This window comes from Anser brachyrhynchus (assembly GCF_964034855.1).
Source record: "Anser brachyrhynchus genome assembly, chromosome: 19".
Taxonomy (NCBI): Eukaryota; Metazoa; Chordata; class Aves; order Anseriformes; family Anatidae; genus Anser; species Anser brachyrhynchus.
The window spans coordinates 4,450,820-4,468,190 of NC_137712.1; the positions used below are offsets into that span (position 1 = coordinate 4,450,820).

The 17,371-nt window shown below is 54.6% G+C and overlaps 1 protein-coding gene across 2 annotated transcripts in view; it reads left to right on the forward strand.

Moving 5' to 3' along the window:
• Positions 1–14,428, forward strand: part of VAV2 (vav guanine nucleotide exchange factor 2) — a 125,846-nt gene extending 111,418 nt beyond the window's left edge. Inside the window, exons 13-28 of one of the 2 annotated variants that reach the window (XM_080561656.1) lie at positions 1,571–1,656; positions 2,198–2,330; positions 3,388–3,497; positions 3,774–3,875; positions 3,985–4,073; positions 4,805–4,821; positions 5,103–5,124; positions 6,346–6,473; positions 6,677–6,751; positions 7,128–7,180; positions 7,958–8,074; positions 8,153–8,240; positions 8,329–8,452; positions 9,181–9,267; positions 11,125–11,279; positions 11,715–14,428. In XM_080561656.1, coding sequence (XP_080417782.1) covers positions 1,571–1,656; positions 2,198–2,330; positions 3,388–3,497; positions 3,774–3,875; positions 3,985–4,073; positions 4,805–4,821; positions 5,103–5,124; positions 6,346–6,473; positions 6,677–6,751; positions 7,128–7,180; positions 7,958–8,074; positions 8,153–8,240; positions 8,329–8,452; positions 9,181–9,267; positions 11,125–11,279; positions 11,715–11,762 — 1,434 coding nt within the window. In that variant the 3' untranslated portion in view covers positions 11,763–14,428. The remainder of the gene's footprint in view (positions 1–1,570; positions 1,657–2,197; positions 2,331–3,387; positions 3,498–3,773; positions 3,876–3,984; positions 4,074–4,804; positions 4,822–5,102; positions 5,125–6,345; positions 6,474–6,676; positions 6,752–7,127; positions 7,181–7,957; positions 8,075–8,152; positions 8,241–8,328; positions 8,453–9,180; positions 9,268–11,124; positions 11,280–11,714) is intronic. The other variant, XM_080561655.1, reaches the window with a different exon arrangement.
• The last annotated feature ends 2,943 nt before the right edge of the window (positions 14,429–17,371 follow it).

The following is a 17,371-nucleotide window of genomic DNA, read 5'->3' on the forward strand; positions in this document are numbered from 1 at the left end:
ACCAGAAATGGTTGCTTCATAAAAAGTAATGATTTGGGTGTGATACAGGGTGGGTTTTGTTGGTGGTATTACACTGAAAATGCTTCTCCTGCTTTTGCTCATGCTGTTTGTGTAGGGGTGACCCAAGAGTTCCCCAAATCAACTGTCTGTCTGCTATCTAAAGTAGGTTTTCTTTTGTGGTCAAGGCGACAAAATGCTGGCCTAGATGTTCATGCTCTTGAAAACGTACCAAGGCCTCCTTGGAGGAGGATGGCACGTGCAATACACACCTAACTCCAAAATCTCAAGCAGCTATTTTAAAGGGAATCTCGACCTCCAAACTCCAGAGGCCTCAAACACATGGTCCTATTACCATGCACCAGCCGACCCCCATCACTCGTGTGCTTTTAGCCCTGAACGAGCCCATTAATTTAATGTTCGGCAGCAGAGCTGCAGGCTAACGAGCTTTTCCCCCCATTTGCGGCGGGGTCAGCTGCAGGCACAGCTGCTCCGCAGGCCAGCTTTACGCTGGGGTAATGCGATTTGGGGTCTGACACCTGAGATGCTTCAAAAGGGCTGAGGGAGGGAGATGCTGAGTGCTGTGCACCCCGAGGGCTTCCCAGAGGCATGGCAGGTTTGGGTCCTTTGAGCCTGGACTTTGAAAACAACGAACTTTTAATTGACGATTATTTAACAGAGGGAGGCAAAATCCTTGAAATTTTCAAGAGAAACCTGCAAAAAAATCTCAGGTGGGATCTGGGCCATTGCAGCTCATGGGTTTTGATTGAAGCAGTCTTGATAATCCTGATCTGTGTGAACAATCAGACATGGCACGCCATAAAAACGTGAATGTAAATGGGGGCATTAAGCAGCTCCTTCTTGACTTGCAGCAGGCAGAGAGCAGCTTTGACGTGCAGGAGATGAAATGTTAGCAAAGCAGTCACTCCTGTCTGCAGATCAATCCCACACACGTTCTGCTCGGTGTTCCCTTTCATTGCACAGGGCTGGAAGTTGTGGAGTGATTGGTGTTATGTATACAGAGCCCACATGGCACAGCAATGAAATAATTATAGACTATACACACAGCTGGATAAAATATTTATTTTCCTGAATAGCGGTGACTCTTCATGGTATTTTTCTTCCTGTAAGAAGCACATAAGTGGACTGATTCACGGGGCTCGGTGGTGGTGCTGCCCTGAGTAGTGTGCAAGCATTTCAAGCTGAAAAACCAACTGATGAGACCACCGGGTTGGATTCCAGTCTGCCCCAATATGCCCAGTCCTGGTTCAGGACAGGTATCAAAACTACATCAGGATGGGTATCAAAACTATGTCAGGATAGGTATCAAAACTACAGAGCCCTGGCTCTGGTTTTGTAGAAACCCCTGTAAATAAAGCTTATTTTGCTAGAGTTTTTCTTTCTGGATCCCAAACCTTCCCAAAATACTTTGAACCCTGCCCTGGGACGGGGTGCTGGTCTTCTCGTGGTCCTCCTCCTGATGCCGGGGCCACGCTTGGGCTTGGGCTGCCCTTGGCGAGGGTGATACCGGGCACAGGAGCTGCAGATCTCAGCCCCGCTTTGCTTTCTGCAGCAAGTGAAGCTGGAGGAGTTCGGGAGGCCAAAGATAGACGGCGAGCTGAAGGTCCGCTCCATCGTGAACCACACCAAGCAGGACAGGTGAGCGAGCAGCAGCATCCTCCTAAAACATAAATGGGCTCCGAAGCACGGGGAGACCCTTCCCCAAAGTCACTGATTGTCCCTGCTAGGGTGACACAGCCAGCGGAGCTGTTTGGCTACTGCTGCTCTCTGCAGGAAGGGATAGAAAGCACAACTTTAAAAACTTAATTTTTGAAGGAGAAAAGCGGTCCTCAGAAGTTTCCCCCACCCCAAAACGTGCCCTTTGTTTGGCCTCCCCCCTCGCCCCCGGGGCTGCTCTGCGAACAGCCGCTCGGTGACCTGTGCGCTGGGTTAATGCCTCTTGAATTACCCGCACCAGGCACGTGGCCACGCATCTCCAGATATTTTGTGCCCAATTATTCAATTACTGCCTAGAGTCGCATTGACAGAAAGCACCATCGATGTGGAATTATAGCACAGGGAGAGCATTGAGCTGTGCTGGCTGGGGATGCTCTGCAGAGCTTTCCAAACCCTTCCCCTGAACGGGGGCCGTAATTAGAGGTTTGACTGGCTCGCTTGTTTGTTTGCTTGCTTTGGGCAGGTATTTATTTTTATTTGATAAAGTGGTGATCGTCTGCAAAAGGAAAGGCTACAATTACGAGCTGAAAGAAATTATCGAGCTGCTCTTCCACAAGATGACGGATGACCCTATGAACAACAAGGACATTAAGAAGGTAGGTGGACCGGGGATTAGCTCTGCTGGAGAGCTTTGTGGAGCTGTTCGGGCCACTCCTTGGGCAGCACATTTCCAGCAGCCTTTTTAAATAGAATCAGAGCTCGCAAAATGCTGGAACGTAAATGCTCGGCTTTCAGGGGAGCCTTACAGAGAGTTGGGAAATGCTCACAAAGGTGGGGTTGGGCTTGATCCTTTGACTTCCAGCCTTGGAAAACAGCCCTGGAAAGGCTGGGGTGGTTTGCCTGGAGGGAGAGAAAGCGGCTCCGGGCAGCAAGGGTCGGTGGGGAGCAGGAGCAGGGTGTGGGGCAGGGAGGGAAGGTCCCTGGCAAGGCAATGCCAACGCTGCCACCAGCCTGCCAAAATCAGCACTCGGCGAAGGAGCATCATTTTGCCAGTGGTTTGGGGCTTAGCCTGCGGCCATGGAAGAAAATCTCCTCCCAGGTATCAGGGACCTGTTAGCTTAATCCACCAAGGTGCGATGCAGGGAGGTGTTGTACAGATGGGAGCAGTGGCTGTCGGGTGAGAATAGCCAATGTTGCCACTTGGGTGCTGAAGAAATGCTGTTAGCTTTGTGTTTTAATGAAATATGTTTCCACTTTGCTCTCCTATGCTTTCTAGTCTCATGGAAAAATGGTAAGCAAAGCACACAATTTTCTCTCGTGTTTCTCTGTGCAGTGTTGTAACGAGACAGGCAGAGCATATGTGCATCGGGCAGGTCAGATGTTCCTCCTGGGCTGTCAGGGAGAGGAGTAATGGCTGGGGAGGATCCACTGAAGCAGAAAAATCCGGGTTCTCTCATCTGCCACTGTAAAATCCCGTTTGGCCCTAGTGCACAGTGCAGAGCTGATTCAGGCATCGTTAGCTGTAATGTGTTGTAGAGATAGAGAAGCTGTTCTTCCTTCTTCCCTGCTGTTATCCATACAAAGGAGCTGTAGTCCCTAAGGGGCAGGCGTTAGGAGTAGTTCTTGAGAAGCCTGGATAAAAGCGTGCCGTGTCTTGTTGCTCTGGTGCTGGGAGAGCAGCGGTTCAATCGGTCCTCTCGTTTCCTCTTGCAGTGGTCCTATGGCTTCTACCTAATCCACCTCCAAGGAAAGCAGGGCTTCCAGTTCTTCTGCAAGACAGAGGAAATGAAGAGGAAGTGGATGGAGCAGTTTGAAATGGCAATGTGAGCACCAGGCACGGGGGGAAGGTGTCTCCGGCTTGCTGACTGTCAGAGGTCAGCTCTGACAGCCGAGCCTGTGATGGGGAGGTTTGTGTGGGCTTGCAGGGTGGGTCTCTGCGTAAAAGGAGGTTGGGCCCAGCACAAAATCACCTGCCCTGAGTGTTTGCACCAAAGCATTTCCGAATTTTGCCCGGAATGCAAACAGCCCGGGCTGCAAGAGGCCCTGGGTGCAGAGCGACTCGTGGGGGCAGGTCAGTAACCCCCGGCCCTTCCCCTCAGGTCCAACATAAAGCCAGAGAAAGCCAACGCGAATCACCACAGCTTTCAGATGTACACGTTCGAGAAGACTACCAACTGCAAAGCGTGCAAGATGTTCCTAAGGTGAGCCACGTCCTAACTTTTCTGCCTCTGCACTCAAACACGAAAGCAGGCCACAAAGCTGGGGCTGAATTAAAGCTTTGTGACTTCTTTTTTTTTTTGTTTTGCACAGAGGAACGTTCTACCAGGGCTATCTCTGCCCAAAATGTGGAGCTGGTGCTCATAAGGAGTGCTTGGAAATCATTCCTCCCTGCAAAATCGGTGAGTTATTTGTCAGCATTGGCAGCTTCTGACAAGGAGGTGAATGTATGCGATGATCCCAAATATCTTCCCTAGAAAGCTCCGTCAGCTGTTTGTTTTAACACCCACCAAAATCCGAGGACACTGCAAGCTGCTTCTCAGGGCTGCAGTTCATAAAGGCTGATGGTTGAAAACACAAACAAAACAGACAAAACACCAAAAATCAAAATGCCCAATCCCTGTATTGCCAAAGATCGATGATTTCTCCGTGTGAAAACATTGGTTGGTGCGTGCAGGAGGGAGCTCTGCAGGGCTCACACTTGTGGTGAGCGAGAAAGGCCTCCAGACCCCGTAGTGCTGGGGTGTGGGAGGCAGAAATCCCCATCCCTGAGCTAATCTGGGCAGACCTGTGGTGCTCCTGCGACCACCCAGCTCAGCACTGGAGCTTTGTGCCGGGGAGGATGTGGGAGATTTTCATGGAGCAGCACCAGAAGGGGTTTGGGAGGGGAACGGGGAAGAAATGAAATCTCAAAACTTTGTGCAAGTGAGAAAACGGCCAGGCCAGCTCCGGCCCCTCTCGTCTCTTGCCACCAGGCCCTGAGCCAAGGAGTGGCCCCAGCCCCTGCCCGGCTCTTCTTTGGTTCTGGCCAGGTGTTGATGCCACCTTAATGAATCCTCGTGGCACCAAGAGAAGCAGAAAATGAGTTTGTGGCCCGTTAAATTAACCACCTGTTTCAACATGTCTCTTGCAGGTTCTTCAGCAGAGCAGGTACGTTGCTCGATGGCCCTTTTCCTTCTCTGCATGGGGCGGGCCCATGTCCCCACCTGGTCTGGGCATGGGCAGCTCCCGGGGGGGCACAGCGTCAATCTCAGGGGGGTCCTAGGCACTCTGGGGACAGGACTGGAGACTGACAGCTAAAAATGGCCCGGTCTGCACAGTACCGTGGGCCTTGGGAGGTGCCAGCACCTGGTTTCACAGCCCAGTGGCTTTAACTGGGGAGAGCTGGGGCTGCTGTGTCCTCACAGGGACTTTTTCTTCTCTCTTTGCAGGATTTGCTGAGTGCTGGACCTGGTAAGGGCATTGCTGTATTGCAAGAGGGCATCGTGGTGGTAGCTGAAGGCGTCACCGAGGCTTGAGCACATGGGGTGGGGAGAGCTCCTGGGAGTGGAGCTTTGGGATCCCAGGCGGTGGGATGGGATGGGACGGGACAGAACAGGATGCCTGGGGTTCTCTTCCTACCCCCCAAAGCCTCACTAGCTGCCAGGTCTCCTCCCTGTGCTCAGCCCCTTGCCCACCAGGGAGGAGCTTCCACCCCATAAATAACTCCCTGCTCCAGACAGAGGAAGAGAGCTTCGCAAACTTGTGCCAGATCTTCCTCCAAAGCAAACCACACAGGCCGTGGTGATGACGGGGGAACATCCTCCCACCCACGTGGGATGCACAGCCCTGGGCACTGCCCTCAGATGGGACTGTTAGTCAGGATGCTTGCTGCAACTTTATTCGTATATTTGTTTATTTTATTTTCCTTCACACTAACCTGGACAGAGTGCTGGGCCCGCCCTGCCCGTGCTCTGTCTCAAAGAAGAAGGAACAGTTTGTTTTTGTGCTTTTCCTGTTGAAAGGAAAGCCAAGCCTGGCAAAAAGAAACTTGAATCAAACTGTCGGTTTGAAAACACGGTGCAAGAGCACAGAGCTCTCTCTGGGCAGGGAGAGGCAGCTGGCGGCAGAGGTGGGGAAGCATTTTGAAGATAAACACTGTGGGTTTTGTGCAGTTTGGGAAGCTTATTTAATCTGCTGGTGTTTGCAAGACAGCTGGACTTTGGCTGCAAACTCCCGGAGATGGAGGGGTGCTCGGGTCCCAGGTCTTGCAGAAATCCAGTGCAGGACGCCTGTTTGCAAGTGTTTTGCAAGCGTTTTGTGGTCACGGGCATCACTGTTGGACCTGGCAAGGTTCAGTGCTGGCCGGGCATTGCCTGTTGAGAGCCTGTCTGCAATAGCAAAGTTCAAACCTGGGTGCTGGGTTTGGAGTTGGAGCTTTGGCTTGGCTCAGTCCCTCGCTGGCTTGTTTTCGCTCACTGAACTCAGTCATCCATGTAACTTTAGGAGCCAAGACTGTTTGCTGTGGGTGCTGATCCCTTTTGTTTTCTTGCTTTCTGTCCCAAATTCCTGTCTGCTGGTGCCTTTAGATTTGTGGTTCACGGGTTAAGGAACAGCAGACAGCAGGGGGGTTATTGCAGTTTTGCTTTTTCTTAGCAGGGACTAGGCAATGAAACTGCTTTGCGTCTCTCCCAGGTCCCAAAATGGTGGCAGTACAGAATTACCACGGGAACCCAGCGCCGCCAGGCAAGCCGGTGCTGACATTTCAAATTGGGGACGTGATCGAGCTGCTGAGGGGGGACCCGGACTCGCCGTGGTGGGAGGTGAGGGTCCTTTCCTCGGGGAGCTCCCAGCAAGTTTCAGACTGGTGTCATCCGCATTGTCCCTTTGCTTTGTCACCTTTCCTGTACCGCGGGGCTGGGCTGGGTCCATGGGAGCTGCAGAGGGGTCCGTCCCCAGCCCTGCACAGCGGAAGCCTTGCTTTTCTGCCCATCCTCAGCTGATGTCCACCTTCTGTGTTCTGCAGGGGCGGCTGCTGCAGACGAAGAAGTCGGGTTACTTCCCCAGCTCGTCAGTGAAGCCCTGCCCCGTGGACGCGAGGGTATGTGCTGAGCCAGGAGCACCTGCGGGGGCCATGATCGGGTGGCAGGGGAACTTCTGTTCCACTTTGGGAGGCAAGAGATGCCCCAACAGGACCTTTGGCTCTCCCCAATCCATCCCAGACGGGTTTGGGTCCCAATTCCTGCCCTGCAGTGAGCCCATGGTGCCACCTCAGGAGCCTCATATCAGCTACAGTTCAGGAGAACTGCCCTGCGCTATGTTCAGTAGTGCTGTCAGGCACTTCCCTATTAAAAAAAGGCTCAGATAACTCAAAAAATGCAGCGTGCTCATCGCAGCTATTTTGGGCAGGGAGGGTGGGAGAGAAGTGCTTGGCTGTAACACTGCCCTCGCAGTAACGAGCAGTGCTCTCTTTGCAGCCTCCCAACAGCCGGCCGCCATCCCGGGAGATCGACTACACGGCGTACCCATGGTGAGCCCCCCCGAAAGCCAGAAAGACGCGTCGGCTTTGCTTTTTAATTGGTGCTCTGTCACAAACCCGCTCTAACATGGAGCTGAGTGCATGTTGGAGATGCTTTGCGTCCCGCCACGGTTGCACTGGTGTCCAGGCATTGAAACCCACAGTGCCTGTGGGGATTTCATCACTGATGGAGAGGAACAGAGTCAAAAGGAGAGATTCTTCTGGTCTCTCTTCCCATTCATGTTTTTTTCTGAACCCAGAAAATGATTTAGGGAGGGAAGAAGAAATTCCCACCTTGGCGCAGGAGAGGTTGTGCTTCCCTTTCCTCCTGCTCCTTCCTGCTGGCTCCATCCAGGGTTTCAAGTTCATGAGTCAAAATTAGCATGAGTTTAAATTATCCCCAGCTCCTGCTGAAGCCTCCTTCACCTGGAGAACAATTCCCAAGCAGTGGGATTTTCTAGGTGCCCTGGGAACAGGAGGGAATTCAAATGGCATCGCTCCTTGCTCTGTTCAGTGGTAGCTTCTTATTATCTCCGGGCTCTTCTGTTTGTGCTTGTGGAGATTCGGATGAGACCCCTTTTTCTACTTGCCCAACCTTCACACCTTTTAAAAAGACATTCACACCTTTAAAAGAGATGCACCCTTTTGCCTAAAACATGCCATTGCTCGAAGGAAGCATTATCCCGGGAGGCGATTCGCTTTGGAAGCAGGCTGCTGCGCGGGGCGTCGCGGGGGCTATGCGGGGGCTTCATGGGGTGCTTAGCATGGGTCTCAGCACCTCGGGCTCAGGTTCGCAGGGAACATGGAGCGGCAGCAGACGGACAACCTGCTGAAGGCCCACGTCAGCGGCACCTACCTGATCCGGGAGCGGCCGGCCGAGGCCGAGCGGTTTGCCATCAGCATTAAGTGAGTGCGGCCTACCAGGGCGGACGGGGCCGGAGCGCGAGCGTGCGTTTTCTTGAACGTCTTCGCATCCTGTCGCAGGTTCAATGAGGAAGTGAAGCACATCAAGGTGGTGGAGAAGGACAACTGGATTCACATCACGGAAGCCAAGAAGTTCGAAAGCCTGCTGGTATGTCCTTGAAGCCCCTTCAGCCGTGCGGCAGGCTGCTGCCAGTCGTGCAGAGCATCGCCCGGCCAAGTGTCCCCGTCCTTTGCAGGAGCTGGTCGAGTACTACCAGAGCCACTCGCTGAAGGAGAGCTTCAAACAGCTGGACACAACGCTAAAATACCCATATAAATCCCGGGAACGCTCTACCTCCAGGACCTTCACCCGCTCTCCAGGTAAGACTCGACTTCCCCGGCAGGCATCGTCGTGCTCCTGGTGTAAATCCTCGTGGGCATGGTCTGAGCAAGGGGGTTATGGTTGCAGCCTCCCAGACAGTGTTTTAGCTGCTTTTCCCCTCGTGGTTTCCCACACCAGGGATTTTTGGCACCGTTTGGTGCAGCGTGAGTGCACTGGGTCCTGCCGGGCTCTCCTGCCTGTCGTGGTCGGCAGCAGCAAGAGCGGGATGTGTTGCAGCGTGCGTGCGTTTTGGTGGCTCTGGTTTCACTGTCAGTTGTGGTTTGAGTCCCAGGGGGGCTCCTTTAGTGGAACTGGTGGGAGAAACAGGAAGTCTGCCAACCAAAGAAACGTCAAAGTAAACGGAAAGCAAAATTTGCATTATTGCAGAATGTCCTGTGTGAAGGCCTGAGAGCAGATACTACTTCATGGGGAAAAGTGTATTCTTTTAAAACTTTTTCCATGACATATTTTAAAAAGAATATCAGTGGAAAATAGTTTTAAAAAGTTGATTAAACATCTTTTCCAATCAAATACACCCCTAGGCTGAGGGCTGTGGCCAGACCTGCCACCAGCTGTCCCAGCTCCAAGCCCGTGCTCGAGACCTGCTGCATGCTTTGCCCCGTATCTCTCCGTCGGCTTTTACAGCATTGTGCATTACGATTTTTTTTTCAATTTCCCTTTTAATGCGTGCTCTGCATCTTTCTGTTTCTCTCTAACCTCTTTGCAGCCTCCTGCGCTTCCTACAACTTTTCTTTTCTCAGTCCTCAGGGCCTCAACTTTTCTTCTCAGAGCTCCTCCAGTCCCTTCTGGTCAGGTACCAGCGCCTCTCCCCGCGGAGAGACCTGCAGCATCCCCAGCTTGAAAGCCATCGCAGCGCGACCTGCCTGGTCCCTGCAGTCCCTCTGCCGCCCCTCCAGCCACCCGCAGGCAGTTGAGGGGTTCCCCAGCACTGCCCTGCCAGGGGCACAGCCTGGAAACAAGTTAATTAGCCAAGGTTTTGCTGGAAGCAAAATGCGCTCCCCCTCTCCCCAAAATTAAAGCAGGGAGAAGATGGAGTTGTTGCTAATGAGAAAGGGGACTTAAATTAATGAAAAACAACTCTGGCGCATTGGGATCTCATGATGTACTTCAAGCTCGACCTGCTTATCCTGTGTGTTTCACCGAATGAGCATCGGCATCACACCATCTTTCAGCCTGGTTTTCCTTGCTATGCAAGGAGAACACCTCAGTGTCCAGCAGCTTTTGAGCTCTGGGATCTCAGCCTGCTCAGGAGCTCCGTGCCAAGAAGATGGGGAACCTGGGCTGTCAAATGTTCTGTGGCTCAAGCTCCCTGCAGAGAGTGCAGTGGAGCTTTGGCCTTAAATGCATTACAGACCAGTGTCTTCCTCCAATTTTATCAGGGATCAGAGCAAAAACATGTCCTCTTTATGCTTTTACCTTTCAGCATTTTCTTTAGGCTAGGCAGGGAAAAACATCTGCAGAGCCAGATGTGCTTTCCTTAATGCTGTGTTTGGGAAGAACACAACTTTTCAAGGTATTAAAACATAACCGGGAATTTGCGATGCTTAAACTGCATAAAAAGTAATGCAGAAGTGAATCTTTGCAGAAATGGGCTCTGAGCAAGCTCCTGATGAAAGAGTTCAAAGCTGTCATGACTCTTCGTTCTCCAGCCTGGCAGGGATGAACGAGCCCTCCAGTGATTGCACATTGTGTGTCTGGACTGTCTCCATCGCCATCCTCATCTCTGTGCATCCCGAGAGCTGAAAATCTGGGCAAAGCTTTTCCTCCAACTTAGTTCAACCTTGGTTTGCAAACTTTTTAAAATTTTAATTAACTCTGGAAAATCCTGGGACAAAAAGGGCTGCTTCACTGACACCTGATGTACCTTCAGGGTGGTTTTTTGTTTTCTTTTCTTTTTGCAGACTCCCCAGAATGTGCATTTTTTCCCTCCTCTGCTTGCCCTGCAGTGATGGGACCCATCCTGTCCCTGCCACCCTTACCCTCCAGCCCTCCTTGCCCCTGCCCAGGTGCCAGGGCAGGGAAGCCAAGCGCTGCCCCTGCCCTTCCCCGCTCCCCTGCTGTTCCTCTGTGCACAGGGCTCCAGCTCTCCTCCCCTCTGCCCCACGTTTCCTTGCCTGAAGCAATGGAGATCCTCACTCAGCATCTCCAGGAGATCCCAATAACTCAGTTTTTTGAAGTGGTTCAAACACCAGCTGACTTGTCAAATCTCCTTCTGACAGGGTGGTCCCATCAGGTGTGGGGAGCTGTGCGGCACCCAGACCTGGTGTACATGGTGGAAAAGGATTTTTCCATGGTTTCATCATTAATAATTATATATTCCTATGCAATCTTTCCTTATGCCGCCTCCTTCCCTTCTCAGAAATGCCCCTTGCCCTAGCAGTCCCCACCAAGGGGTCCCAGCCCCTCGTGGGCAGCCAGAGGGGGCTGTCCTTGCTCAGACCTTGGGGTTCTACAGCCCCAGCAGGGTTCACTTTACCCCTGACGTCCCCAGTCTAACCAGTACAGGTGAGACCAGAGCTGATCTGGGTTGTGGCGCTGCAACGGGAGCCAGTGCCGTGATGGAAAACCCAGGTTGAACCCCACCAAGCTTTCCCCAGGCTTCAGCTGCTCGGTGGGGCTGCTGCTGATGTTTCGCTCTGTCCCCTCGCAGTGTTCACCCCTCGGGTCATAGGGACGGCGGTGGCGCGCTACAACTTCGCGGCGCGGGACATGCGGGAGCTGTCGCTGCGAGAGGGCGACGTGGTGAAGATCTACAGCAGGATCGGCGGCGACCAGGGCTGGTGGAAGGGGGAGACCAATGGAAGAGTAAGCGCAGCTGGTGTCCCGTCCCTTTTCCCACTGCGTGGTCCGGGGGATGTCCGAATCTGCCTGCTTGGGGGGAATTAATGCAGGAGTGGTTCTGCGAGTGAAAGGCTCAGCAGCCTGGGGAAAGGCTGCAGGTTTGCACTGGTGTCCCACAGGGATCACAGCACCGGGGACACGTTCCTGATGTCTTTACTGCAGCCACGTGTCCAAGGGAACGTACAGCTGCTAGGTGTGGGTCACTGTGCAAGCTTTGGGAATGGCTGCACCACCTGCCCATCACCACTAAACATCAGGGGGTCTGACGTAGGGATAGGGCTGTGTCCGGCACCGTGCAAAAAACTCTTTGGGAACACCGCACGGTGGCAGGGGAACAGTCCTGGAGATGGGACAGGAGCCTCCCGACTCCCCAGCTCACCTCTCCGTCTCCCCCCGCAGGTTGGCTGGTTCCCCTCAACGTACGTGGAAGAGGAAGGGGTGCAATGATTGCGGGGATGTCTGCTGGAAAGTCGTCGAGCGCCCAGAGCGAGCCGCCGCAGCCCGTGCACGGTTGTCCCGGCACCCAGGCTCCACGCGCGGCGCGATGGGACTCCTGCCAGGACTGCCGAGAGCGTCGCCGCTCTTCGCAGACTCTTTAGCGATCAGTTCCTCTGTACAGTGTGTGTGCGTGTGTGTGTGCGGGCCTGGGGGCGCCGCTGGCCCTGGCCGTGCGACGTGTATAGAAGATGGGTGGTCTGTGGGGTAACGCGCGCGTAGCAGCTGCAGAAGTCCCGGGAAAGCCGCACGCCCCTGCATGGACGGAGCTGAGAGACTCTGTGCGCTTGTCCCGTCCCCCCCCCTCCCCGGGATGGTGTCCAGACCTGTTTTCCTAAAAGTGTTTTAAAGCCCACCGTGGTGGCGGTGGGAGGAGAAGCCGAAGGCCTGGGCTGGTGCCCGGGGGTGCAGAGGTGGGTGCGCGGGGGGCTGGGGCGAAGGGGGCAGCTCGGCTGTCCTGCCCTACACTGCCTCGGTGCTGCACGCCAGGATGGCACCCGAGGGAGTGGAGCAGGGACACCCTGCTCAGGACGAGGAGCGGCTGCTGTTCGTCTCTGGAGGATGCCAGCTGTGAACCAAGGAGCGCGGCCGAACCTCAGGCGTAGGCTGGGAGCGGACCTTCAGGTCAGAGCAGGAGGGCAGAGCGCCTTGCGGGCTGCCCAAGCCCCTTTGTGCACAGCTCCCTCAGCCCCCCCGCCTTGCTGAGGGTGGAGGGGGCAGCCCGGGATACTGAGCGGCTCCCAGGAGGGCTCGGCACGTTGCAGGACTGGAGACATGCCTTGCCACGCAATAGTTTTGGAGGCCACCGGGCGAGCGGGGGCACCCCTACAAGGTCAATTTTCCTGGCAGCCTTTTCAAGTCCCACCTCACTGAGCTCACGGGGCGAACCCACATGAGTAAGGGCTACAGTTCCCGAGTCGTGATTTATCTCAACGAGTCCCGAAAGCATCTCTTCTTTCCCAGCTGTGTGCACTTTTGGGGGTCGTGAGCATCGCCCCCTCTCTTCCTCCCACAGGCTGTTACTGCTGCTGCTGCTAAGGGAAAGGTCCGTCTGTCTGTGCATTGCCACTTTGTCCCAAGTCCCGTCCATCCGAGTTTGTTCTTCCCATTTCGCAGCCCCCGTAGCCGATAGGCAGTGCTGCTGGGTGGAGATCCAGGCCAACATCTTCTGCCGGGCACTGGCTTTGCCATCCAGCTCCAGCATTTCCATCCGAAATGCTCCGTTTTGAACAAATCCTTGTGTGTGTGCGTGTGTGTGTGTGTGTGCAACAAGGAACAACTTCCCTGTCTCCTGTTTCTGAGCTCCGAGAAATGCCCTCCCATCTCTCTGAATAAGGGGCATTTTGAGCTGGTGCTTCCATGCCCCGAAGCTGGCCCCCTGGCACTTGGGGTGGTCTCGCCGTGGGCATCGTGCTAGCGCGGGTCTGGGGGTGCTGGGGGGTGCTGGCATTGCGTGGCTCTGCGGTGCTGGTACAGCCCCGACACCCAGCACCACGCTGCATCCGAGTCAAACGGAGCAGCAGTGCCCTGCTCAGGGTATTAAATGGGAGAGTCTGGGGCTGAAAAGGGAAATGTATGAACTGGGGGACAAACTTTGTGGCTCGGCGAGAAGCCCAGAGCCAGGCCGGTTTGCTCCCCGGTGCTCCTGGATAGGGCCAGGAGCAGAAGGGCTGCGTGGGGAGCGGGGCGGGTGTCCTTCGGGCAGGGACCAGCCGGGCTCGTGGCTTTACCAAGGTACTGTTTGGTGCTAACCTCTCCCAGGCCAGCTCATCGGTGCTCAGCTCGGGGTATGTCCAAGGGGTCCTGTTTGTGAAAGGAGCTGAATGGGCCGTGCTCTGCAAGGAAACTTTTGGGGTGCAGCAAGGAAGGAGCAGGCAAAGCCCTGCTCCTCTCATTTGAACGGCCGATTTCGGTCGTTTTGGCATAACCAAGGGCGTTTTTAAGGCGGGTGAGACGCACGCACACACACACCAGAGATAAAATGACTGCTGATGTTCTGCCTCAGACACAGCTAAAGCCTTACGCCACCCCCCCAGCCCAGAAGCCGTGCTCCCCACGCCGGCGGTGGGCGCATCCCCTGCCGCAGGGGCTGCGGTGCTGCTCCCGTGCCCCCCAGCCCAGCCCCGAGCCCCCTCCTCCAGCCAGGTCTCCCTCTCGTGTTTACTGTTGTAAGAAACTTGTTCAAAAGATTGTCTCGTTTGTAAGTAATTCTTCAGCCATTTTGCCACGGTATATATCTGTGAATAAGAAGGGAAATGTTTTTTTATGACGGTGAGAAAATTGTATATATATTTTAGTTCATCACGGAACATTCAGAGTTGCAATGGGATACGTTGGAAAATAATATGTAAATTCCTTGGGTTTTTCCTTTGCACTGCACTAACTGAGGTTAGAAGGGGCTCGGGTGGAGGGGATTTAAAGATCAAACTGTTTGTTTATGGAATAGTTTATAGCTGGGAATTTGGAAATCATTTGGAGTAGCTTGTAATGCTGGAATAGAAACTTTAGCTGCTACTTAGAAACCCTTTTGCATGTGGTTTTTCCAGACCTTTTTAAGTTACAATACATCAAAGTAAATCCCACAACAAAAAAAAAAATAAAGTGTAATTTTGCTGATATATATATATATATATTTTTTACCAGCCATGATCTTTACTGCCCATAAACCTGCGTCCCTTGCTGGGCGAGCAGGCTGGGTCTTGTGGGGGGCTTCTTGTCCCTAAAGCCCTTTAATGCCGCAGGGAGGGGGCGTTTGGCCAGTCCGGGAGACGGATGCTCATGGGGTTGAAGCCTTTCTGATGGTCAGCACTCAGACCCCTTCCAAAACCCAGCCCCTGCGGTGTCAGACCCGGCTCTTCCCAGCGAGGCACGGCTGCAGCAGCCCCCTGGGACGCCTGCTGCCCTCCCCTCGGGCCTTCACCCGCTGCCCCCGCAGCTGTTCCCCTGGTGCAGTTGTCCCGGATTCCTGCCCCCTTGCCTGGGGCTTGCCTCTCCCCGCGATTTTCAGGGCTTTTATTCACTTCTGAGTATCGTGTTCCGAAATCCCACCTGGCCCTACACACAGCGGTGTTTTCCAGAGTAATAAAAAATAAAAGGAGAGAAATCACCCAGTGGCTTGTGATGAACTGCCCAAGGCATTTTTGGAAGAAAGGGAAGGTCTCACCCCAGAGATGCCCCTGTGAGCTGCCGTAGCGTTTAATTTATAACAACATTTATTGTTTTCCGCTCTTGGAGACCCCACTGCTTTGTTCTATTTGCTTGGACCTTCACGGGGTCGGCTGAAAGCTGTGGAGCTGAGCAGGGGGGGTTTACTTGTAGAAGGAGGACGTTAGCGGGGTGCTAACTTCTGGGTGCTGGTTTGGAAAGATGCTGCTGAGCCAGAGCTCCAACCTCGGTGGTGGTGACAACCCCTGCCTGCCACAAACCCCTTCCCTGTCATTGCTGTTCAGCCTCGGGAAGGCTCCCCAACACAGGCTGTGTGTGAAATAGCAATTTTGGGTACCCGACCTCCCTGCCAGCGATGGGCATCGGCTCAGCCCTGCGCAGGTCAGGCACCGCCGGGGGACACCCACAGCGCTGGAGCCTGGAACTGGCTGCAAGAGCAGGTAAATGCAGAAATCTGCTTCCATGCAAGGTCCTCCTGGCTCCGGGGACATCGCTGCCACCCCAGGGGTGTCCCCACTCCTTGGTGGCAGCTGGTGACATTTAACCCACCGGGGGTGGTTGGAGCAGCCTCGGCCAGGTGGGTGCTGTGACAGCCGGCTCTGCTCGGCTCTATCTAACCCCCCCGGGGTCTGCCCGGAGGGGATAAATGGGGCATTTATTCCCTGTGCCCAGCCCAGCCAGGCGCTGTAACCAGACCAGGAGCAGCCTTCCCAAGGGCATTAACAGGAGGATAAATCTCCAGCCCCCAGCCACGGCTGGCAGCTGGCTCCAGCCCTGCGCGGCCCCTTGTCTGCTTGCACCCCGGAGGGAGGAGGAGGTTGCACCAGACACAAGTTTTATTTTATTTTATCTTTTTTTTTTTTTTTTTCAGCATTAACAGCTGCTGACATAATCTTCCCCCGCTAGCTGGGCTCACCGGGGCTCTGAGCAAACACGGCGCCGGGGGGTGGTTGCATTTGCTGGCTGCCCTCTGCAAACAGTCGCTCCCGCTCCGTGCCGCGGCCCCCAGCACGCCCCATGGCCCCGGTGGCCTGTGGCCGGCCAGCGTGCGGCCACCTCCCTCCACCGCCCCGCTGCTCCCTGCCACGGGCAGCCTTGGGCACCAGAACAGTGGCTGGGACCCCAGAGCAAGGATCCTAACAGCTCGGGGTGGGGAAACTGAGGCAGGGGGTGGCGAGGTCAGAGCTCGGCAAAGCTACGGACTGTGCAGGGTCAAGGGTGCTTTCTGCTCAGTGTCATGCAGTTGTAGTGCTCTCCTGACACCAAACTCGGACTGCAAGGCGTGAAGAGGGCTCTGTGCATGCCAGTGCAAGCTCTGGTGACGGTGATGGCATGTCCTTGTGGCTTCGTGCACTCTCTGATCCGCCGCGGCCTTGCAGCACGCTTGGGCAGTTCATTTGTGCATCAGCCGTAATGCCTTCTGTGACCTGGAAAGCTCCAGCTGGCATATGCAAACCGCTCTGCCCCTTTATTTCCTAATTAATCTAAGCCATTACGGGGAAAGGATTGAACATTTTACATCCCCTCTATGCTATAATGACCACCAAAAAAAATAACCTCCCTCGGTCTGGCTCTGCAGCTCCATCAGGGCCTGAGCATGGTGAGCTTCTCGGGCTGCTCGACACATGCTTCAGCTTGCTTTGTTCCGGGTCTTTTCTAACCCAAAGGCCGTGTTTGTAGTTAGGACATGCTGCCGAGACGGCTCTGTCCCATCAGACAGCAACACCCCACCACAGGCAGGAGTTTCGACTTGTTCGCATCTCTTTGGTTATTCTGAGCGATCAGCAGGCTGGGAAGGCTGGAGGGACGGGGGCTCTCTTTAAACAGAAACTGGTTTTGTCTTTAAAAAAAAAGGCGAGACTGTGTTGGGCTAATTCTGGATCAGCTAACCCGCCCCCCCTCCCTCGGCTGCTATTCAACCCCTTCCTGAACTGGGACGATTTGGATGCAGCCCCCGTACGGCGTGCATTCGGCACACAACGGGGGGCGGCTCCCGGGGCGGTGGTGCCACCAAATGCCACGAGCCCCCCAAGCCACCACGAGCCCCTCAAACTGCCACGAGCCCCCCAAACCTCCACGAGCCCCCCGAACCGCAGCCCCCAGGCAGTGACCGTGGGGTGCATGATGCCGCTCAGCCCCCAAATCCACCAGCCCCTGACCCAACCACGGCTCCACCTGCCCCCTGCTTCACCCAGACAGCAGAACCCGGCCCTTCGGAGCCGCCTTTGAGGAGCCTGCACCGCCTGCGCCTCCTGCCCAAACAGGCCCTAATTTTGGGGGTGAGTCCTGGGCAGGAGGCGCAATAAACCTTGGGGCTGTGAGAGCTAAATGAAAAGATTTATTTTCCTCCCCCCCCTCCAGATGAAATTTTTTGGTGTTCCCACCTTCGCTTTGGG